This window comes from Sebastes umbrosus, chromosome 9, assembly GCF_015220745.1.
Source record: "Sebastes umbrosus isolate fSebUmb1 chromosome 9, fSebUmb1.pri, whole genome shotgun sequence".
Taxonomy (NCBI): Eukaryota; Metazoa; Chordata; class Actinopteri; order Perciformes; family Sebastidae; genus Sebastes; species Sebastes umbrosus.
This window is the reverse complement of record NC_051277.1, coordinates 12,877,015-12,901,817: the sequence shown is the minus strand read 5'-3', so window position 1 is coordinate 12,901,817 and position 24,803 is coordinate 12,877,015. Positions and strand designations below refer to the sequence as shown.

The window sequence follows — 24,803 nt, the reverse complement described above, 5'->3', positions numbered from 1 at the left end:
AAGAAAGTCTGCATTAATACCTCGGTCTCTCACAGAAGTATTTAATGAGCCGTCTAGCAGGCTATTCTTAGGTACTTCCTTTAATGCAAGCACACGCAGGGATCAGAAAACCAGACAAGGCTGTGGAAGAAAACCCTGCTGTAAGATTATGCTTTCAAAGTACCGTCTGATACTTTATTGATCCCAGCAGGATGGGGAAAATAACAATCTCCTATCCTTTGTTGAAATGGTGGTCAGGGTCAGCCGTGTAAAGCAAAGAGCTTGAAGCAGTCAGATGTTCATGACCGAGGTTGAACCCTTGCATCGATAATCTAACCTCACTACTATGCTATACAGTTTCATGTGTTGTATGAACCCACACATGTCCTCCTGCTTACATGTGGACCAGCTTTGTTGACCTGTGATTGATTATCCCTAAGCCCTAGATCAATTTAACAACAATACAGTATAAATACTCTATGTAGAAGTCATAAAGCATGCACAAAATCTCTATCTTATTGATTAACAATTTTACATTGCAAATTCTTTGTACTTTTTCATGTGGCAGTTTCTGCATTTACTGAAGTATACTTCTACCTGATGTACATCATACATTCCCATCAAATTACCAAGTTTAAACAACAATTTGCTGCACAGGGACACAATAAATGCCCCTTTACTTGACCTTTGTGTGGTTTCATTGATCCCTTAAACCAACATACTGTATTGATTAAAGTGTAGAAGACCCTCCAGCAGTAGCTTAACCAATGGCACACTAGCAAAAAGTGTGCCGGAGAGTTTTTTTGGACGTGTTGAAGTGCCCTCTCATCTGCATGCCAAATTACCTCTTTCACAGCCATTGGCAGTTGCACGGCCTGTTTTTCAAGGTAGTTTGATTACGCAAAGACCCGCCCTACTCTGCCTCTGATTGGTTAGTTTGTTAAGTTCATTGCTGATGAACAACATTAGTGGAAGGTTGGTAGGGTTAAGGATTTCAACTCAGATGTGGATGTTTTTCATAAGGATGGCAAGGATGGCCCTCTTGTAGAGTGCTCTTTATATAATTGCAATCTGATATAAACACAATCTGAAAATTACAGATGCGATGGAACTTTTATGTTGATATGGCACACTGATTAACGAGAAAATTTAAAAATGGCAAATCAAAAAGGTTGCCGACCCCTGCCCTACAGCATCAAAACACTTTCCTAGTCCATTCATGAATGTGACAGTGTAAACATTACATTACTTTCCAAACTTACTTATTAGGGCAAAAACTAAGTTAAAGAGTCTTTATGTTAAATCAGTTACTGTGAACAGTGAAAATGGAACAGCAATTCCTAATGCCAAAAAAAAAGATGTGATTAACATTTTATTTGTTTTTTTCTTTCTCTAACACTGATTAATAATATAAATAAAAAGTGTTTCCTGTGTTTCACCTCCCCCATGACTCTGTGGTGGGTGAGTATTTGGTGTCGCCAGTGGAGGGTTAGCCTGCCGTAGTGTCGCCTCCATGACTCATTACTGCAGTGACTCTGGAGTAATTGCTTATGAAGCTCTGCGATAGCTCTCCATGATCTTTGGCACGCAACCAATCGTGCCACCCCGAGCTGTCGTGGGTTGTTAGAGCACGCTCCAACACAGATACATACAGCAGTGCTTATCTGAAGAGCCACAAGAAGCTATTAGACCTAAATCCCATACAAAGCCATTTATCATATAATGAGCATCACATGATGAAAGTGACTGCTAAAGTGAAATCAAAGGAAATTGTTGCATTTTGCTCTATTTTTTGCTTGATGTATTGTAGTTTTACGATGAAATATTATATATGATTTATGACTTAGGATTGTTTTTACAAAGCTTACTGGGATTTGTATCTTTCTGATCATAAACTTGTCTCAGATTTTTCCAATCTAATGTACAATTTGAATTATTTGCTAATTTTCATGATTGATAGTGATGATCATTTATCTAGTTCAATGTGCTTTGTCTGCACATATTACTAAGATAAGCTAAGAAATCCACAAGTAATAGTGCGTTGTGGTTACCTGCATTCGGTGTGTGTGTGTGTGTGTGTGTGTGTGTGTGTGTGTGTCTGTGTGTGTGGATGGTTTGCCTCGTCCTTGGTGCCACCCTCAGAGGTGATAAATGTGCCCTGTCCCTGCTCGCTCATCGCCAAGGCCAGACCCTGTGAGGCTGTCTCCCAATGATAATGGTTGCGAACGGGTGATAAAGCACAGGAATGATGTACCTCAATGTGCCTCCATTTCCCATGTACCCCAGAGATTTGCTGGGGTATGTTGTGGAGAGAAGGGAGGAATCTACTTAGTGTCCTCTTTCCATTTCACTTCCAGCTCATAAAAAATCATCCTGCGTTTCTGTCCGCTTTGCCAAATACTTCAACTACTGACACGCTTCCTCTATTAAGTTTGCTCTGCTGCTGAAGTCCTCACTCTTACACCTACATGTTCAAGATTATTGGTGCTTTAAATTCAATATAGTTTTTAAGTTAACTCTGGTTTGTTTCTTCTTCAATCCGTGTTAGTTTTTAGACTCAATTTGGAGAAAAGTCCCACAATAAAATTTACTTTTTTTGTATTTTGTTAGTACAAGCTAAACCTTTCACATTACACACTCCTTCAGTTAAGGAGTGTCATCAAGAATGATGACGGTCCTGAAGCCTTTTGAGATAACATGAAAGATAAATCTAGTTTTTCTAGTTTTGTTGGGAAAGGGTATAAGCTCTTTCTTTTCACCTTGCAAAGGATTATAGACGAGCAGACGTTCCCTGTCCTTCAACATGCAGTGTTGCCTCAGAAATTCCTCCACTGAGAAATCCTGCAACCAATGTTAATATAGATGTGTACAGTATCTGTTTGCTCCTAGTTAATTTAAATTTTTCAAAAGAATATAATGTAGTTTCAAAGATAAACAAATGAAAAAATGAAGCAACACACAAGAAGAGATATTAACCCCTTACTAACAGTAAAATATTGCTACATAAAATCCATACTATCTCTCTAGTGTTATACTGTTAGTTTTCATTAAAGCCACTTCGATAAAATTAGGTCACTACACTGTTAGCCGTTCAGTTTTCTACTCAGGAACATTTTTAAAAGGCGACCTCTGAACAACGTGAACGTACAGGGAATGAAAAGGAAGTAGCTTGCTCAAGGACACTTTAGAGGAGATTGAACTTGGCACCATACAGCTATAAAATAATCTTTCCCTAGTCAGCTTGTCACTCTTGGCGATATAGAAGCAATTTTCTACCCTGTGCAGGGCTTTCTCCTCTTCTCTTACCGAAAGTGTTGTTAGAGCTCTCCAAGGACAACTGTTCCAGAAGCCAAACCAGTCTCCCTGATTGAGTCAATAGTTGTCAAGGACCAGCACAGACAGCTCAGTGTGAAAAGTGACTCAGAGCTGCTTTAACAAATATTTTTTTTTTTCGTATTTCAAGGTCTGACATAGATAAAACGTTGTGTAGGAGTTGAAACAGAGCCACGGATCTTTTAAAGCAGCGCGATGCAACCGTGACATCTACATAACCTTTAAGAAGTTGGTGAGATGTGGATGTGAACATGTTTTTGTCACTTTATAAAACACCCACGCTGATACCTGATTGGTTCCTTCTACCTCTGCAACATCTTCTTTTCATCCAGTCAAGGCAAATTCAAAAGCCATAAACTGCACACAAGGTGATGAGGAAACTTGATTACATGTGATGATGGCTAAACTATTTGTAGCATCCTTCTTTCTCTGAAAGTGAATGTAATAACTTCCTAATCATCAACTATCCTCTCAGTTGGAGAGTAAACTTCAGACATCTTTATTTAAAGTTACTGTGAGGAACTTTTAACTGGTTATGAAACAGTCTCAATGTAATACTGATGCCTCTATATGACATACACAATTAAACAAGACCGTCAGTGAGAAGATTGGCTATTTCTATACAGTCATTCTTAATGCTGGTCATCTGGTCCGATTCCCCGCAAAAATCAGACGAATGATTTATGGCGGACAGACCCAGATCCGGCTTCGCTGCTGCTTTTGACCTGAAGTCGGAGATCCAGGCCGTATTACTGAGCCAGCTGGAGGGAAAGGAGGCACGGTAGAACCAGAACCAGGACTGTGCGGTGTAGACTGTCAGACCCTGCTGCAGTAAAATAAGAGGTTTTCTAAAGGGACTCTGGTGCTCAGAAACACTACCGTTTTTGTCCACAGGGGCCGCCAAAATCAACACAAAATGAAAGTTCCTTGTAGTAGCTTTAACCGTTATGCTCACGCTAGTTTGTTTGTTGATATGTGTCAGGTCACATAGTGTAGTGCCTCCGCTGGTGCTCATCATGGACATTCATTGGCGCAAAATCAGACCTTTTTTGGCATAGCGGCCACAGAGGCACATTGGGCCAAAGGGACCTTTTCATTTTCAGTTTACACAGTCAAAGTTAAAGAAAAGGGATGTAAAACAATGAGCATCCAAAACACTCCAAAATGACTTTATAGGTTGTATTGATTGACATTTCAGCGTTTATGGATTTACACATCCAGTAGACACGGCGCAACATTAGCATCCATTGGAGTTATGTTTCTGTCCACCTGTTAGCATTAACATAAATCCTATATTCACTCTCCTTTAAGCTCTGTTTTGTTCTCCACCAACGCCTGAAAAAAATATCTGGCTCTTTAGGTGCTAGTTTACCAGCTCGTGGTTAACTTTGCTGTCGGCTGTTTGGTGCTAGGCAGGTAGAGTACAGTCAGAGCTTGTTTGCTGAGAACCATAAATAAAGACCATACAGTAAATGTGCTGTAAAACTAAATGAAATCACTAAAAGGGGTTAAGAAGCTCTGTAGAGCTTTTTTTTGTTGTCTACACTGTGGTCTTGAAACCCAACTAAAGGATTTGCGATGCAACTCACAGAGGACACTAGGAGACAGAAAAACACAGCTAATATTTTCAGTCTGCTCTCTCTCTCTGCACTCAGTCACGTTGTTTTCTGCTTTATACGCTGAGGCTCCCTTGGTGGTCTTTCCAATGGGTTTTGAGACCACCTTCCTCCTAGCCCGGGGCAAGAGGCTGATTATGATGGTCTGGACGGCTTGTGTGGGCCCGTGGGGACCCGGTCTAGAGCCGAGGTACTGCTGAGGACCGATGACAGATGGGAGAGCAGGAACACAGAGTCCTTGAGCTGGTCCTGCTGTTTCCTCTCTCTTTCTTCATCACTCCTTTTTTTCTGCAGTATCTTCTGTTTTCTCTCTAGTTCTCTCGACACCTTTGTCCTTTTATTTCATCTCTCTCTTTCTCTAAATTCTTTTCTCTTTTTTGTGCCCTCCTGTGTCATCTTTCTTTATCTGTCAATTTCCTTGCATCTTCTCTCCCTTCCTCTCAACTTTAACAAAATGGATTTCTTGATTATCATTCGATCATCATTATTTCCTTTACTTTGTTCCCCTTCACTGTCCTTTCTTTCTAGCCATTATTCCTCTTTTATCTTTCCTAAATACTCTCGGCTTTCTTCTCTAGTGCTCTTTTATCTGTCCTTGTTATAGATTTTGTACTTCGTCTGTCACTCTCATTCTCTGTATCGATCCGTCTAATTTGCTGTCCTGTGGTGGAAATAATCTTACTCACTCCTTATTCCTCTGTCCTTGTTTTTGTCATTCCTCTTTCTCTCTCTCCGTCCTTCATTGTGTGCCTTTGGGCTCCACAGGAGACTCTTCTCCTGTGGTCTCACTCATCCATCAGCATGAAACATGCAACCCAGGCACACACACACACACAAATTTGAACGCTCTCGTAGCCAAAATGCACCTGGAGGACACGCACTCGATATACTCTCAGCTCTGACAGCACACAGCGGACGTGCACACTTGCTGTGACACACACATCACACTTGCACAGATGCATAGTGGGAATTAAGAGCTGTACATTTTGTTCTCATTCTTTAACACCCAGCGGAGCCTCACACACAGACGCACACACACACACACAGACACACACACACACAGAGGACCACGGATACTTCCAGACACTCTCTCCTCATGTTTTCACACGCTCTCCAAATCTAAAGCCAGCCTTTTATGTAACTCTGCCCAGTCTAATCCGCAGCGTGACCCGACCATCCACAACTTCCAAACTTCCCCCTGATCCCTTTTCAATTCCTACTGACTCGAACTCGGCAGAGAAATCCTTCTCCTACTTTTAAAATTAGCCCTCGAGCCTCAGCTGACCTAAAAAGTCCCTTTAGAGCTGTACTGAGTTAGCATGGCTAACTAGCTCTCCACGGTAAAGGCAAGTGATGTAACTAAGCATGTTAGGTTTGTACTGTGTAGTAATGGAATTACTTAAATCATGGTTTTAGCCACCCTAGCAGCGTGCTTCTGGGAATGACAATGGCTAAATTGCCATGGAAGTTTGCACGGACATTCATGATCCACAGAGGATGAAGCCTGCTGCACTATTGAGTTTTCATCTGGTGCTGACATGAGGTTGACATTTTTTGGTTTTAGTGAGATGCCTCGACAGCTATTGAATGAACTGCCACGAACTTTGGTGCGGATATTCATGGTGCCCAGAGGATGAATCGAATGACTCCTAGCACCCCCATCAGGTTGACATTTGGAGTTCAGAGTGAAATGTTTCGACAACTGTGGGATGGATTACCATGTGATTTGATGCAGACATGGTCTTTGTGAACTTCGGTGATGCTCTTGACTTTTATCCAGCACCATCATCACATCAAAGTTTGTTTTTCTATAAAATGAGCATTACAGCCTCACAGTGTTTTTCTTGAGTCATGTCAAAGACACCCCCATTTAGTTACATGTTACCTTGTAGAGTTGTTAGTGCAACACATTCTCACTCCCAACTTGTCAAATACCGCCACTTGGTCAGTGCCCCTCGGCATCGGAGGCCGGCGCACGGGGTACCCCTCTTGCGTTACATTTGGATGGACCGGGGATGGCGTGTCAATATACGCTCATTATATGCAACACAACCACTTAGGTGGGGTTAGGAAACGGTCGTGGTTGATGTTAACTTCACTGATCAGCGACTCACGTGACTCACAGGACTGACAATCCAGACGAGTCACGTGACTAACGACTGACGTGACGAAATAAGTCAATGTTACTTTTAGTTTTGCATGAGACACGATCACCGCTCTCGTGGTTGAAAGTGTTTGTTTGACCCATCCACCACCCCTCCCTCCTCCCTGAAATCTAACGCTATTAATACTACGTCACTTGCTCCTTATGTTGAATCACTTCCGCGGGTGGGTTTACATTGGAGTTAGTTGAAAGCCCGGTTCTTCACATACCTTTGCAGACTTGTTAAATGTTGAGAAAGGTCAAATGTGAGCTTGCTGGGTTCAGATTAATCATGTCTCATAGCAGGACTTGTTATTTATTAGCAGTTGCTTTTTAAGTAATCAACAAGTTGCCTTGTACAGCTCTCATTGTGGTGAGGGATGAGTTCTTCATTGTGCTTTCTAATTAAGTACTTTAGACTATGTTTCGGTGTCTTTCTAACTGTAGCCGAGACTCTCAGCTTTTCCTCTGGAGCTTTCTCGCTTTGCTTACCGCTCCCAGACTCCACAGCTTGCAGCGTTTGATGACACCGAGGCTTTAGGGAACGACAACTGTCTAACGCTTTCTACACAGCAACTTTGTCACAATCAGATGAGCTAATTAGCCCTGAGCATCCAGATTAGGCATAAGGAGGCTTGGGAGAGGCTCCACAACATGTGAAATACAAGAGATAAAGTGGCATCAGTTGGTAAACATCATCAGCATTAGACCCGAGATAAGAGGTGTATCTGTCTGATATTACAGCTGATTTGTACCGAAAGATATGTCTCCTATTAATTAGAATACAACTGTAACAAAACAAGATTAATCAGATTGTCAGATTGAGTTATTTTCATGTTACAAATGTTACTTTATATCCATATTGTAACCCAATATTATAGACTTTGAGACGGTGAGAATAGATCATGCCATAGGCTACACCTCGTGTGAGCTTAGACTTACAGAGAGATATCTTCCTACTCGCGTGTCATCATATTGTACTATTTTTATTTCAATCTGCAGATTCTAAAGTTCAATATGTCATAATTTGAAAAGTTTCTCTGTTCAGCTTGGCAAAAGAAGAAAGCTTCTGTAAAGATTGCTATGCACACAAGATTTGGGAAATCTCCTCAAGCTACCAGCAACAAGTCAAAGAGAAAGTTTACAGCCCATTCATCAGTTTGGTTTGGCCTGGAAGCAAAGTTCAGAGAGACAGAAAGATTCTTTAAGACGTATTCTTATGAGTGTTGCTGCAAGAAGGTTCTGCTTTATGAATATACACAAACGTGTAATTGTTAATGAAACCACAATGTCTCTTGGTCCCTGAAGGGAAACTCTTTGCTCTCCCTCAGAACAGGGAAGTCAGGGTTCAGCTGCAGAACCGTGAAGAAAAGAGTGTATGGAGATGAGACTGATGAGGGTTGATATGAGGCCGCCATTTGTGATTAACATCAACATGAATAATGTCTGAAGGTGAAAACATGGTTTATATTTAGACTTTCTTCAGGACTTATTCACAGTAGAGTAAGTAACTTTCACCAATTATTTATATAATAAAAACTATAGAGACCATCTTGCGATGGCATCACACCAGAAATGACGCCAAATTGGGCCAATATCCGTTTCCCCACTTCCTACCCCCCTACTTCTCTCGTACTTGCTCAGACCACACCCATCTTCAAACTCTGCCTTTGTTTTGATCTCAACCACACACCTTGTGATGCTATTGCTGTGAAAAAATCTGTCCACAGACAGACATATAAATACAAAGTAATCAAAACCTCCTCTGTGGTAGTTCCCACAACAGTAGGTGTCTCCAGGATTTTGCCATGATGACACACACACAGGCTCACAAGGTGAAAACAATACCAGCGTCAATGTCGAGGATGATGAACATAGAGTGCAGCGTTTAGATGCAGAAGAATAATAGGATGATAGGTGAGACTGCTCCTCTGATACTTTTATTTTGAAGAGAAAAGTGATGAAACTTACAAGGAACCAATCAGGTGAAATCAAAACATCCATCCCACCAACCATTTCCAGAGAATTTTCTAGACGATGTCTGTTCAACCAAAAACTCAAGATCTACTTATTTTCTTTCTTTAAAACTTTCAACTGCATCTCACAGTCTTCATCAGACTTTGTTAATGAGACTGTAAGTGGACCTTGAGTTAAGACTTTTTTCCAATGTCAAGAATAAACATTAATGCTTTATATATCTGATAACTTCATACATACAGTGGTTGAGATTATGATTTAATAGAAGAAACGTTACACGCGTTCTTTCGGTTTGTGATACACTAATTGCATTTCATTGGCACTGGATAAAATCCCAACTCCAGACTAATGGCCTCTTTATGTGGATCATGTTGCTGTATATTTTACAAATGTTAAACTGAGATAAAAAAGCCTAGAGATAATGAACATAATTCATTCTTAACATGCCAACATGTCATGTCTTTTGCACACTAAGGAGTTAATGAAAAAACATCATGTCTGTTTATTAATTAGCAGTCACCCGGCTCAGTATGACTAAGGACCGGGGCTCAACACGGCAAGATCGGACTGCAGCCAAGATCCTCAAGGTCATCGCTGTCTCATCAATTTCACGGCTGAAGCATATGGCTGTGTCTTTGAGTTGTTCCTCCTGAGAGCCTGCGAGGCTCCCGAGGCAGCCGAGTACAGACCAGAGCGCAGACACAGGCGCTAATAGTGAAAGGAAGTGTGCTGGACTCGGGGCAGGGAGAGAGCCAGGCGTATTTCAAATTAGCCCCGGTGTGGTCCAGGAGGTCTAGTTAAAATCAATTTCTTTCCTGCGAGTCGGAAGTGAACACAGTCGAGGGTTCAGGGTGCGTCGGGCCACTGTTAGAGCTCTGGCTTGTTTCCAGCCACCGAGCTGGAAACAAGAGCTAATGCCTCTGGGGTGAGAGCACACAGACAGCACACAGTGTAAAGGTAATGTTCAAAGAGCACTACAGGAGCAGCTCAACACGCAGGATGACACTCAAGATTAGTCCGTGCAACTTCCTGATTTGAAGTACAGACTCTCAAGTTGTTATAATTTAAAAGATAAAACCAGCATTTGTTTTTTCAGGGTTTTACTTAAGCAGCTGAACAGACTATGTTCTTCCTTTTCAGAGAGTAATGAGAGTATGTTCTGGTTAGAGTACTGTCATGTACCACAAAATGGAGCAAGGGAGTAAACGTCTATTGCATAGAAAGCATAGTATAACTGAATGTTTATGTTTGTCTACGTCTGGTTTAAGTTTCTCATTATCATTTACAAAAGGAATGCCTTTTACATTTTTCGGCAATTAAAATAAAGCATCAAATAAAGGTAGTAAGAGAGTCTGTGTTTCCTGGGGAGACTTGCATCTATTCCCGTATGTGTGACAGTAACTGACAAAACAAAATATTTTAGATGAAGGACTCTCTCTCTCTCTCTCTCTCTCTCTCTCTCTCTCTCTCTCTGTGGATGTTGTTTTCATGTTGTAGCCTACGAGAGTGATGAATGGCAGCAAATGGCTTCATCTGAGTCCTGACAGCTCCAACAGTGTTGACGGTGTGCACACCCCAGCAACATCTGTGCATGTTTGATACAGTATGGTTAATGTTAGGGAGTGGTTGTGGTCGTGACACATTATGTATGTTTGAGGGCAACTAAAAAACTGAATGAGGACTCTGATCTCCCGCATGAAAGTCAGATGGGCTACACATTACGCCATTACGCTACATCACTATACGCCATGTAGTCTGTAGTCCCGTACTCTCCACATCTCTACATAAACAACATACTTGTTCCCAGATTGGCACTGGACTTGCAGTTCCTAGGGATACTGGGCTAGGACAAAACACACCGGCCATGTGGTGACACATGAAGCATGTCATTTGATGTCCGTAGCACACACCAGATGCTCCACACAGACAGAAGAAGAAGTCAAATTGCATTATGATGTCAGTGCCAGAGGCAGCTTTGCCAGTGCATTTTAATAAACCAGTCTTCATCTTGCATCTTTCTAGACTCTCTTTTACCATCATTGAAAAAACAACAACATACTATTTACTTTTCAAATGTGAACTAATGCTCTGATCCAGAAAAAGAAACTGATGGTAGGACATTTCAGAATCATTAGCATTAGAAGTGATCAAATAAGGAACACAAAAGTCAAAGCTACAACACCAAAGCTGTAATAAACATAGGATATAATAATAAATACATTTTTGCTTGATCACTTGTTTAGCATATCTAACGAGTACAGACAGCAGATGGGATCAGCAGCAGCATGAGCCCCAGTGTCTGTTTATTACCATCCTTTCAAAAGCACTCGAAGCCTTTTGTTCTCAGGTCTTGACCCATAGTCCAAGTGGACGCTTTGCATGAGGATGTAAATTCCTGTTGGAGATAGCAAAGGCCAACGTGAGCAGCACAAAGGCAGTCAAGACAATTGCTAATAATTTATTACAGTGTCTTTTATGTTCGTGGCTCTCACCTCTTGTTCCATCTATTGTCACACTTGACACAAAGACACTTTTGTCTTTGGTTGAGATTGTGCTGAAAGAGAATTGAAATACAAAGCAATGTCTATTGAATTATCCAAATCTTAGATGTTCCACTGTGCACACCAAATGCTTAGCAACAGCCGATAGCTGGGATCTATTATGTGCAATTACTGTCAATTGCTGGTGTCACTCATTTAAAGATTTCTGCTTGACAATTGTTTCATTTCTCACTTTTGTCTCTCTTTCTCTTGCTGTCTCTGTCACCATCAACAACAGGGGCCACCAAAGACATGGGCAAGATGCTTGGTGGGGAGGAGGAGAAGGACCCCGATGCTGCGAAAAAAGAGGAAGAAAGGCAAGAGGCTCTGAGGCAACAGGAGGACGAGAGGAAGGCCAAATATGCAAAAATGGAGGCAGAGAGAGAAGGCGTCCGACAGGGCATCAGAGATAAGGTAAAAACACTTGTATTTGGATGTTATCAGCCGATTGAATGGCCATTATCAGCAGTTATCAGCCTCATAGATTTGGGTTAGAAGGCCTGCTACACCTACTAGTTGGTTCAGAATGCTGTTATCATCTATTCACATGGTTGATCCCCGATAAGCATACAAGAAGACAACGCTGACCTTTAGTGGCCGTAGTAATAACGGGTGCAAAGGAAGAAGTCAGGTTACGTAGTTGACCTAACCAGGTTAAGTTTTGTTGCCTAAACCTGTTTCAATCCACAACGTTAACTGCCAATCCCAATGAAAGCAGGCAGAATTAGAACTTCTCTCTAAAACTCATCTAAATTATTATATTATTGTAGACATATTTTTTGCAGATAGGTTGAGTTTTTACCTCTGAGATTTCTGCCATCACAGCAATGGTATTGAATTACATTTCAGTTTAATTTTAAAAACACAGCAGCAACATGTCTTTCTAGAGACAATGTCACAGATTATCTAAAGCAGTGTTCTGTAATGTTAGGATCAACACGTGTTCTCTCCAAAACTAATTAGCAACCCAGTCGCTAGAAAAAACATTGGCATTGTACGTTTCTGCAAACCACGGGATATGTTGAATGTTGATGTCTCTGAATCAAAAAAAAATATTATTAAATACGTTTCATATCAACTTGGTATGCAGAAACACGCAATGCCACATTGGCGGTTAATGTTGTGAAACGATTGGTTAGGTTTAGGCAACAAAACTACTTGGTTAAGGTTAGAAAAAATATCATGGTTTGTGTACAAATAACGTAACAACGTAACTAGTTTACATAAATAACAACCTCCCTTAGCAGACTTTCTTATGTAAAGTTATATAACAAGCACAACAACGTTACGTAACAAGTGTAAAGTCAACAGCTTTCCTGGTTGAAAGTCCTGTGTTTGTTTCACCCATCCAGCACCACTCCCATCCACTCTTAGTGGACTTTTTCACTTGTTATAATACAACGTTACTTTCAGTAGTGGTCGCTTGATATACTACGTCACTTCTCTCTCTCCCTCTCTGACCGAGTGCAAAAACGTCCACATTCAGCGTAGCCGTAGTTTGCAGAAATCTACAATGCCAACATTTTGTCTTGGCGTTTGGGCTGCTAATTAGCCAATGTAAAGTAGTTGAATATGAACTTAATAGGTAGGAGACTGGGTTGCTTCTACTGTATGTCTAATTCAGAAAAAAAGTTGGATTACCATAAGATAATTCTCCTCTCTTATATATTTAGTGTGCTTTAAACCATTGCAGACTGGTCAAGTTCGTAAATACAAGTTTGATGCATGCAGTTCAGTTAACTGATGAAATTCAGTTCAAACCTTCAAAAGGACTTTTTTGTCTTACTGACCCTTTTTTGTTGTCTCCCCAAGATTATCTTGTCTTTGATTAATTCTTTCTTACTATTTAATTCATCTGCAATAAATTGTTAATGGATGGTATCAAAGTGTCTGCAGCTAGCGGTCAAACATTCCTCTTGACATTGCTAATGTTTCATTGAATATTTGACTTGAACACTCTTTGAGGGCTTTCAAACTCAGTTTAAAACTTTTCCTTGTAAAGTTATCTTTGGACTGCAGAGCCGATCCTCAAACTGATGCCCAGTGGTTCTTTAGTTTAGTTTGTAGAGAGGACGGGAGGCAGAGCGATATGACAGCATATCTTTGGAGAGTGTTTGATTATAGCGAGTGGAGAGGGGCTGACTAAGCGTGACTGTCTTCCCTTCAACTGACGCAGGCCTTTGTTACTGTGGAACAAGTCTGAGAGCGAGAGAGAGACTGACTGAGACAGATTGCGAGAGAACAAAACAGAGCGGCATAGAAAGAAAGCAGAGAACAAACAAGAGAGCAGACGGAGCTACAGAAGAGATATCCATCAACCAATCACACCAATGTTTTTCTCTGTCATAAAGTCAGGAAGAAACATTTCTCTTCTCAATTCTTGTGCAAAGGTGCCTAGTTTCAAATGATGATGTTGTTTTTACAGAAATTATGGTAAAGATGGATAAATGACAATCATCTCCGTGTTGGAATATCAAATAATGAAGCTAAAGAGCTGTCTGCTTAAACTACTGTGTAAGTTGAAATCTGGTATCTATAGTTGTAGTATAAATATGTCTTACACAAAAAAAGATAAAAGCATTCTTATTATGGGTAATAGTTAAACTGGTCTGCTGTTATTGAAGCCATAAATATGCCAAGAATGAAGATGAGTCCAAGTATTAGATATAATCTCTGTTCTATCTTTTACCGACGGTTTTATTTGCTGCAGCTTCCTGATGATCAAATATTGCCCTGAAGTGTTATAGCAGGACTTGGTTTGGCATTTATTGCTTATGCATTATTCTTGAGGAAAAATATTTGCGCTTTAACACCAAGAATCAGAAAGCAGCATCTTATAAGCTGACGGGATGAAGAACTTAGAGGAGATGCAGCCCAAAGGGTCTCACTGGCTGGAGGATGAATCCTTCAAATTCAGTGTTGAGCAAAATATTAGGGCGTTTTCATATTGATTCAATATTTGATCGATTTGATTCGTACCGTGCCCGAGTGTGATTGCCTTCCCCTTTGCAATCCCCTTCTGCTCAGCTTTCACATTAGTAATGTTGCACCATTCGGAAGACCCTAAGCTTGTACATGGAGTCGAGCTTCACATTATGCCTTCTTTTGTTTGTATATTGGAGACAATGTCAAGAATGAGCCTCTCGCCTGCCATCCTACTTTATCAGCCATGGTCGTGCAGTTCAGAGGATAAGATCGCCCTTGCAGATTTCGGCACTGAGAAATGCCTCTACTCGCCGACTGCTATTCGTGTTAAAGAGCAGTCCACTTCTGTGTTTTGGTACAGTTGGTTTTCACACCTTGTGCGCATCATACCAGAGTACTAACTCCAATGTAAACCCAACCGTGGCGTTATTCAACGGTCGGAGCAAGTGACGTAGTATTAAAGGCATGAGAGTCCGCTAAGGGCGGGAGGAGTGGTGGAAACAAACACAAGACTTTCAACCAGGAGACCAGTGTCTGTGTCCCGTGTGAAATTAAAAGTAACGTTGACTTATTTGTCACGTCAGTCGTTAGACACGTTACTCGATAGTATTGTCAGTCAAATGAGTTGTTCAGTATCATCAGCCTTGTGAGTCGTTAGTCAGTGAAGTTAACGTCAACCACGACTTCCTGTAAAAACGGAAGTGGCGGTATTTGACAAGTTGGGAGTGAGAATGTGTTGGAACCGTACTCGAGAAGAGACCACCCTTTCGATGATCCTTGCCCAGATACGGTACACAGTGTTCCCACCAATCAAACGAACTGGACCTTGGGGTCAAGTGTATTCAGATCCATGCCCGGGTCCCTGATGTGAAAGCCTCCTTAGACCAGATCTAAAGCAGCTGTCAAACAACCAACCAGCTGCTATTATTTGTCAGTGTTGCTTTGGCCTTGAGCGTCTTCCATTACAAACATTCATCTATTTATTCTGCATTCTTTCACAAATGATTTTCAAGACTTCAGCCCATCACTCACACATTAAAGAATGACTCCTATTTTCCTTGGAGGCATTTCTTCGAAACATCTTGGAAAAAAACATGCTTTTATCTCGACAGAAGATAGCTGAGCTGGATGCAGACTTTAATGAATGGCAAACAAATTTGAATAATGACAAACAAAATGTTGAAAAGTCTTTTTTGCTTTATTGTTTCTTCAACAACCCCAGTGCTCCACTCTAAAAAACACACACAGATGCTCATACTGCCTCCGTGCACATCTTCACAATGGAAATGGAAACTAGTCGTCCTCCTTTGAGATATTTATTGCTCCAGAATCACATTAACGTGTGGCTGGGAGGGCTGCAAAGAGGTCATGGAAGAGTCCAGCTCATTTTCCACATCTCTGCCTCATGATCCACCATCGCTGAGCCAGTTGACCTTCCTGTGCTCTGCAACCTTTTCCCTTGCAATCCAACTGTATTGATTTTACTCAAACTAAGACCACACAGGCACAAACTAAGTAGCAGTGCAGATCCAGAACCATTACTCCAAAACAAACGCTAACAAGATACAAATTGTCTTGAAGATAGAACTGATATCATCCACTCTCCATCTGTTTATATTCATAAAAGATTCATGTTCAATTAAGGAAGCAGTGTTTCAGCTGACATGGATCATTAGTGGTAAATTGTCTCAGCCTGTCTCAGCCAGACCAAAATAAAAATCTTGGGATTGAAAGTTAATTCGTGAAATTCGAAGCTGCAGTTGATAAAACAATCTCACCACAAGTTCCATTTAGTAGCTCTTCCGGATCTTTCGATCATTTCCGATCATCGCGCAGCTGTCAAACAAATGTCTCAGTTATCATCACATTACTTTAGTATGGTTATGTTACTTGATCAGGAATGAGTCCAAAAACCCAGACACGAGTTAGCATTTTAGCACTTCTGGTATCCTTGTCTGGAAGTCAATGGGTTTTTTTGAATGGGTTTTTAGTTAGACGCCTTAAAATAAGGTTAACACAAGCTGAAGATATTTTAACTTTTTGTTCTATGACATATATGTCAGTAAATATCCCACTTGTGAATTTTGAAGCTTTTAAGTGTCTTTAAAGCCACGTTTAGCTTTAGTCTCGTTGTGTATACTCGCTCTCATGTGACCGTGGTGTAGTTTGTTTGTAGCCTAACGTTAACTTTATACTTCTGGCGAAAGTGGTGTTCATTTCTGAAGATTATCTTGCTTATCAAAATGTGTAAGTATCATAAACATTTGTTTGCCACAGAGTTTATTTTCTGCAATAATCCAAAAGCCAATGGAAAAATCTCATTGGCTTTTTGTTGAGGGAAACAATGCAATGCTTACTTCCTGGCTGGCCTACAAAATACGCCATCCCTGCAGCACTCTATTTGCATTCCTTAATTTCTTTTTTACATTAGTATTACTGAAAGAAAGATTGACTTAAATTGCACAAGAAAGTTACAATCAAGGTACTGGTGGAACAGATTTCCCAGCTGCTGTTGTTGTTCTTTCTATGTTGTAAATTGCAATCTTGTGCTCTTTCTCCTTTAAACACACTTGATTTAACTGAAGTCTGTTGGGGCTCAGGGTTTTGTAAGCTAATCGTTAGCATTGTCCATTACACCGCCTGTGTGCCTCTGACTGTAATTGGGACATAAAATATCCAGGAAGGTCAAATTAGACCAAGCAACTCTCACGTGCACGGCCTCACACACAAACACATGCACGAAACCCAAATTTATCTTCAGCTCCAACCCGGCATCTAATTGCAGGAATTGATTGTAACTGCTGTTCGTGCAGGACCCAAAAAAGCTACAGTACACTGTGCTTTAACTTAATGAGGAAGCAGCCTGAAGCTAATTCATGCAAATGAAGAAATATGAATTACTTTGCTAGAGTACCAATCATTTTCAACCAATTTACCTCAAATGCATGAAATGATCATGTCACGCCTCATGCGTCTCTATTTTTAGGGTAAAAATTGCCACATTTTGAAGTCAGTCACAGTATTCAGATGAAGTTTCTCCAGCACTGAGCTTCCTGCTTTCTGTTGAAGTCGGGATGGAAGTTGTTCCAACCCTTATTAGAAATCATATAGTGTTTAAAGGGACAGTTCACCCCATAATAAAAAAAAAATACATATTTTTCCTCTTACCAGTTGTGCTTTTTGTCAATCTAGATTGTTTTGGTTTGAGTTGCCGAGTGTTGGAGATATCGGCCGTAGAGATGTCTGCCTTCTCTCCAATATAATGAAACTAGATGGTGCTCGGCTTGTGGTGCTCAAAGCGCCAAAAAATACATCTGATCTCTTTCCAAAAATCATGACCCAGTTACTAAGGTAATCCACAGACCTTGTTGTGAGTAGTTTCATGTAGGAACTATTTTCTTTGTACCGAACTACACCCGTCAACCGTATCACCGTGAAGAAGGAAGCATGCATCTGCTCATGGACAAGAGGCTCTCCTGAACTCACCAACTAACATTACAGCTCAGCCAAGGAGGAAGCCATCAATGTTAACATCTCGCGCTGTCACATGAGCATGAGCCACACGTCCATGAGTAGATGCATGCTTCCTTATGTGCGATGATACGGTTGGTACTTTCCCAATTGGAGGAAAACCAGAACCCATTACTGGCCACAATGTACTGTAGGTAGGGACTGTGCAAAGGTGCAGTTCAACATTTTGGGAAATACACTTATTTGTTTTCTTGCTGAGAGTTAAATTACAAGATTGAGATTAGGAATGACTGCAGTTTAAGGTGAAGTTATGTGCTGTAATTATTTCGGCACAGTCACTTGCTTGAGTTTCCCCCTGTTTTCAGTCGATACGCTGAGCTAAGTTAATTACCTCCTGGCTCTAAAATTGTAATGGACAAAATGAGAGTGGTCTTATTCTTCTCATCTAAATCTTACAGGGACAGTGCGTAGGACTTGGTTCCATCTAGCGGTGTGGTTGCTGATGGCGAACAATGTAATGTGAAAGGCTCACGCTAGAGCCAGTATTTGGTTTGTCCGTCCTGTGCTACTTTAGAAACATGGCACTGCAGCGCGGCCGACTTCATTAATTCTTCAGTGTACTTCAGTAGGCTTATGTGTTTTTGTGAAGGAAGCACCATCTCATGGTGATACCCTGCCATTGAGTGAATGGCCGTATTTACAGTGGGATCTAGACACGCTCTGGCTGGAAACAGGAGGAGGGGGGAGACTCCCAGCTGCTGGAAGTTGGCTGGGAATTGGCTGGCAGCCGGCTTGAAGGGGAAATGCTAGGTGGCTGCGTACGTATGTAGATATGAAGAGCTCATCCTAAGCTAACGAAAACATGATTCTTAGTTTCACTCCAGATCTCAGAAATGTACTAGTTGAGAAAGAGATGTTATCATAACTGATTGTCAACAGACTAGGGTGGTTTAGCTTTAAACCAATAACTCCTACAGAAATAAATCCCATCCGGGTTGGGTTTAACATCGTAGCCTGTTTCTTCTTTTTGTCTTTCTTGTGAAGTATGGCATCAAGAAGAAGGAGGAGAAGGAAGCCGAGGCAGCGGCAGCAATGGAGCAGGCCTCCGAGGGCAGCCTCACTCGTCCCAAGAAGGCGGTTCCCACCGGCTGCGGCGACGAGGAGGAAGAGGAGAGCATCGTGGATACGGTCATGAAATTTATTCCGACCCCGCTCATGGATATGTTCAATAAAAAGTAACAGTGTTTTGGGTGAAATATGATTCTTACAACGTTCATCTAACTAAGACTACTGCCGTAATCACCCTGCCCCGCCCAAACCTGCAGTCACACTTTTCTCCACCCTCCCACCCCTCCAACCCAACTTCTAAGTGTTCTGGGATGGAGTAACGTGGCGTGACTTTGCCCTTGATTTAAAATAGCTGATCTCTGATGGTGATACATACTTTTTAATCTCTCATACAGAGCATCTTTATTGATAACCCTAATTTAAGAGTATGTAACACCTACACAGATCTAGTAACTTCAAGGCAAATCTTGTGCCATGTTTTCAAAAATGTCAGGCACTTAGAATAAGATCAGATATCACCCATCATCCACCCTTTTTGTTTGTAAATAGCCTCGGGTTATGAAAAAAAGAGAACTATATATGAGTGAAATATGACATATAACAAGATGACTAAGAGTATAAGCCATATTTTTAACTTTTAAGAAATTATCCAAATCATATCAAAAATTTGATTGAATTTTCCTGTTCTGTTCTTGCTAATATTTGATACATACAGTGTATATAAATACTTGCATTTTTATTAGTTCTCCGTTGTGAGGATTCACCCCATGAACTGTCTTTCATGTTCTAATTGGTTAATTGTGAATGTGTAATATGAGCACTGGTACAGTCGAAACAACACCTGTAGAACCAGAAAGTGAAGGACTTTTATTTGTTTTGTTTTGTTTGCTTTTTGTTAAGCATGCAGTAAACTTTTGTGAAGTGAAGTACACGTTTGGATACCAATTCATTTGTTATGATGAAGCGAAATACATTGATATTTGAGGCAATAACTGGTTTTCCATTTTTATTTAATTGACATCTCGCCCACCGTGTACAGTAGGCGATAATTGACTTTGTGTCTGAAATGTTCTTCCGTGGGGAAAACTATAAATGTTCTCCATACATGACGTTTGTCTCAAAGCAGTTAGACGATAAATTATCTTGCTATTTAATTTAATTTTGTTGACATTTCCATCATTTTTTTTTTTTTTTTGTAAAAAAAAAAGAAAAAAGAAACTTCACAAACACAACTATGTTGTGAACACACATGTGAGCAGACAGTGACAATAGTGCAATATATTGTTCGAAATGAAGTTGTCCTGTGTCCGTTGGTTAAACTGATGGGAGTGAAATCCCAAATCAGCAATAACAGACAATCTTCATTGTTGTGTGTTTAAACTTACTCCTTAATGTGTTAGTCGACATTACAAGACACAGATGTGTCTGCATAGTGACAGTGAAGCCTTTGTGGTCAGACATATTTGATTAAAAAAGAGAACGGGGGAAGGTGGGACGATTTGTTTTGTGTCGTAAAAAAATGTTCAGTCACACGTTACAGAATGATGAGCACAAGCAGGATTTGTGTTCAAAATCACAAGCCAAAAGGCAAACTGTTTTTCAACAGCAGACATTAACAATACATGAAAAGAAATTTGATGAAATAACGAGGAGCTTTTTAAAAAGCCGTCAATGACCATACAACAGAAAATGTTTACCTGTTCTGTAGAGTTCAGTCTGTCATGCTAGTAAATGTAATGGCACAAATTTAAAGGGGGTCAATGAGGATGAAATCTAATTTTTCTCCAAATGCCTTGTTTGTTTGTTTGTTTGTTTTTTATTACTCCTTCATTCCACGGTGTCTTGTTAAAACATTCCAGATATTTCAGACATTCCACCAGACTTGTGCTGGTAACACACAAACGTAGAGATATTTACAGTAGAGGCCTCAGTCGATGCCTTTGTTAGCCTTCAAGTACATCATGATGAAACTTAAATTTGATGTTGTTATAACCTGAAAATAGACACTAGAACGAATCAAATATAAAGATTCATGACTTGACCAAGTAAACGGAGAGTTATTTTAGCTGCCATGTACAGAAAAAAAAATTCCCACATGAAGTTTAAGGGAAAGCATAAATGTGCTATTAGCAGAGATCAGTTCAATCTTGTGATACAATTTTGTTAGGGAATGTTTTTGTGATTCACGTGAGCACAGTAGCTGTAGGTGTAATTAAGGTTTTCTAAACCAGCTTTTTTGGCAATGTTACCACTATTTCTATTCAGCTAGCTAAACATGAAATAACACTAATTCTGAACGTGTGCATTCCTGTGGCATAGACGAGGGAAATTTTACTTTTCAGCGCTTTGTGAGCTCTGTAATCATGTTGAATATATAAAAAAAAACATCCAATTGTCACCTGTAGAGCCTGCTCGATCTCACCAAATGGTGTATGAATGACACAGCAATTTTAGGTCATTTCACGTGCAATAACAACGCTGTTCTTTCTTTAGGTGTGTCATCTCATGCCATGTAGTCATGGTTACTGACTGCAGTGTAAACGTATCTGCGTGAATATACGATGCTCAGAGCTAGTAACGTAAAATAACTAGAATTACCGCCTCTGTGTTGTTTGCCTCCGTCAACCAGTCAAGTTGCAGTTTACATCCATGTCTATCCAAAATAGCATCGCTTCATCATTTTATACTGTTAGACATTTGTGTGAAATTGTCATAATTATGTCATAGTTATTATTAGTAGTATGAACGTGTTTTGTGAGGTCACAGTGACTTTGACATTTGACCACCAAAATCTAATCAGTTCATTACTGAGTACAAGTGGACTTTTGTGCCAAATTTGAAGAAATTCACTCAATGCGTTCTTGAGATAACGTCTTCATGAGAATGGTACAGACATATGACGGACAGACAACCAAAAAGTGGTGGTTATTTTGCGTTAGTGATGTTAGCGACATGTATTCCGTACTTATGTTACATTGTTTACGTACGTATTTTACTTAGTTTACATACTTATTTTAAGCCCAATCATGGTGTAGGTGATTTTGTTGCCTAAACCTAACCGGGACCGTTTCACGGTAACAATGTGCTGTTAAATGACACGTGAAAAGCCTAAAATGCGTTATCATGACACAAGGAAAGTCCTTAAAATGCTGTGCTATTTATTCGTCTTCCCTTGAGATCAGCTTGGTAGAGCCCATATATTGAACTTCCTGTGATTTTATTGTACTTGTAAACTGCCTTTGCCGGCCTCCGTTCAGCGTGTTAGCAGATAGTTGGCAACTGATAGTTGTTTGCAGCATCAACAACATTCAAATCCATTATCAGAGCAGTTATCCAATCAAACCAAAGAATAGTGCTTGTAGTAGTAGGCTTAGTCAAGAAGTTTCATTCTGTTTATTTACTGCATTTTATTTATTCTGAAATTCTCAGGTATTTTAGCTTTTAAGTTTTAGAAAATTAAACCATAACTAGCCTTCTCTTAGCAGAATTAGCCTCAAACTCAAATTGAACAATTCCATTGCCAGGGGCCTAGCAAGCCTACATCAACTTTTATTTATGTCTTGTTTGGCCCAAGAATATTCCAGAAAGCTATGATTACTGCCCAGTCAACCCAAGTAGAGGACTTTCCCAGCGACAAACCTTGCAAACATCATCAGTATGTGCAGTTCTTCAGGCTACCAGTTTTCCAAACTGATGCGCTCTGAAATCATATCACCCTTTACATCTCATCCACCAACGCCATCATGAATCCATTTATCATCACCTTGTAAATGCTAATTGATTGCGCTCTAAATGGCTTATAGACCACTGCCCAAGTCATGCGTAATCAATATTTAGTCGTCCAGTAGACTCCACTTCAGTGTTCGGTTGGAAGTCACTCATTTGTGCCGCTCATACAGACATTTATATGATTAAAAAACTGCCTGAAAATTATGACACTTAAAAAAAAGTACTCCTTTGATGTGACTTGAATGTAAACTGTCTAATGTTTCTCTCCTTGCATCTGTCTTTCTCTGTTCTGTACGTGTTGAGAAGATGTCTGTAGCCGGTCCTGTTTCTGTCCTCTGGTGGTTGGTATTTCTAAAAAAAAAATTTTTGGTGCGTTCTTTTGTACTGCGAAATCTTCTCACCCTTCTCCCTCCTTCTCTCTCTATCTCCCTATTTGTTGACAAAATGTATGCATGCATATGGTGTGCGATGTAGGCAAGGTCGTTGATAATCGTTTTGTGTCTTCTGTGTTTCAAAGCTCCACCTGTTAGCCTCACTGCATGCCATTTTAGACAGATATTTCAGTCTGTAACTTTACTGCAAAAGTGGAATCACCGCACACTCTGAGAATAAAGTGATTTCATATAATTTTTCATCGTCTTGTGTTTCTGCATTCAAACAGTACTGCAGTAGGCCTTTGGCTGCCGCTCTTTCTGTGTAAAATAAAATAAAAAATAATAATAATATATTGAAGCAGTGTGTTTCTGGTTTGGGAGGCACCATCATCCCTGACTTGTGAGACTGAGAATCGAGTCATGGATCAGATCCCATTGCATGGCATTCGTTAAGGAAGTATATGTGCAAAGACCTTCAATGTATATCACATGTTACTGTTTCTGTCAGTCAATCCTGTTTTTCATCTCTACATGGCTGTTGTGCTTTTTTATTTTTACGTTTTATTTTTTATCAGAAGGAATTTCAACATCTATTCAATAAAAGCGAAAAGGGCTGTAAACAGAATGCACTGTGTTGTTCAAATCGTGATTGGAGGGTTTTTCAAAAACAGAGACTTTGTGATCGTGTCACAGTGAGTGAGTACACCGCGGGGATATCAAAGCCATGCAAATAGCAGTTTGTTTGTCACAAGAGGGTCTGTGATACGGATATCGGCAAACCTTTTATATCAAACAAATCCACTGAAAAGATAATGGAGGAACGCCAAGAAAGGATTAGGGATGGCATTGACTTCAGAGTTCAGTTTGATTCTGGCACAAACAGGAGGCCGACATTAAAACAAAATTAATTGATTACGATGCTTTGACATTTTTTTCGGGTTTATTGCTTGTCAGAGTTTTGGATTCTAAATGAGGTTCTTTCAAAAGGTTGCTGGCATCGCCTTTCAGCATACACAGTGCAAAGCTGCCATGTCAATTTGCAGTACGTGTTTTTTACAAAAAGGCAGAACTTGCTTTAAATAAACGTCATTTATTTAGTGGTTCAGTCGGTACATAAATAAGTATTTTCATCAGACAACTTGGTGGTTTGCTGTCGTGCTTCAATAAGCACATGTGGTTTGCAGAGCAGGGGGGAACAAAATCTCTCTCGCTGTCTGTTGCAACAGATGTTGAGTGATTTATGCTCTGCCAGTTACTCGACAGAGACAGGTTGTTATTATTAGCATGGTAAAATCTAGTAGTAGAGGCAATGGCAGAAAGTTCACGATCGCCTATTGTTCGCCCTGAATGAAAAGCCATAAATCGTGTGTTGTTGTTGTTGTGGTATTGGCTACTCCTGGGTATAGAAGACTACATGGGGTAGTCCACAACAGCAATTGAAGTTATAAACAATATCTCAGGACAATTTCCTCAGGCCAAAGTAAAAGACGCAAGACTGGCAGTCATTTTGGCTTTAAAAAACATGCTTTAGTTTTTATAACCCCACTGTTATCCAAGTATCCTCATAGACCTAAACACCCCATTTGTCGTTTTTTGAACATTGACTCATACACTTCAGTGCATTATATAAGAAGTGGACAGAGTCACC

General features: G+C 40.3%; 1 protein-coding gene and 1 long non-coding RNA gene across 2 annotated transcripts in view; one reads left to right on the top strand and one right to left on the bottom strand.

Moving 5' to 3' along the window:
- The window catches only part of LOC119494375 (complexin-1-like), a 63,757-nt gene extending 40,342 nt beyond the window's left edge, over positions 1-23,415 (top strand). The window contains exons 3-4 of the mRNA XM_037780219.1: positions 11,827-12,002; positions 19,029-23,415. Of these exons, the coding sequence (XP_037636147.1) occupies positions 11,827-12,002; positions 19,029-19,223 (371 nt within the window). The 3' untranslated portion in view covers positions 19,224-23,415. The remainder of the gene's footprint in view (positions 1-11,826; positions 12,003-19,028) is intronic.
- LOC119494376 lies at positions 10,521-11,983 on the bottom strand. The gene is made up of 3 exons (XR_005208185.1): positions 11,782-11,983; positions 11,541-11,602; positions 10,521-11,443 (listed from the first exon to the last, which is right to left on the bottom strand). It is a non-coding gene; the product is annotated as an uncharacterized LOC119494376 (long non-coding RNA).
- Positions 23,416-24,803: the final 1,388 nt, after the last annotated feature.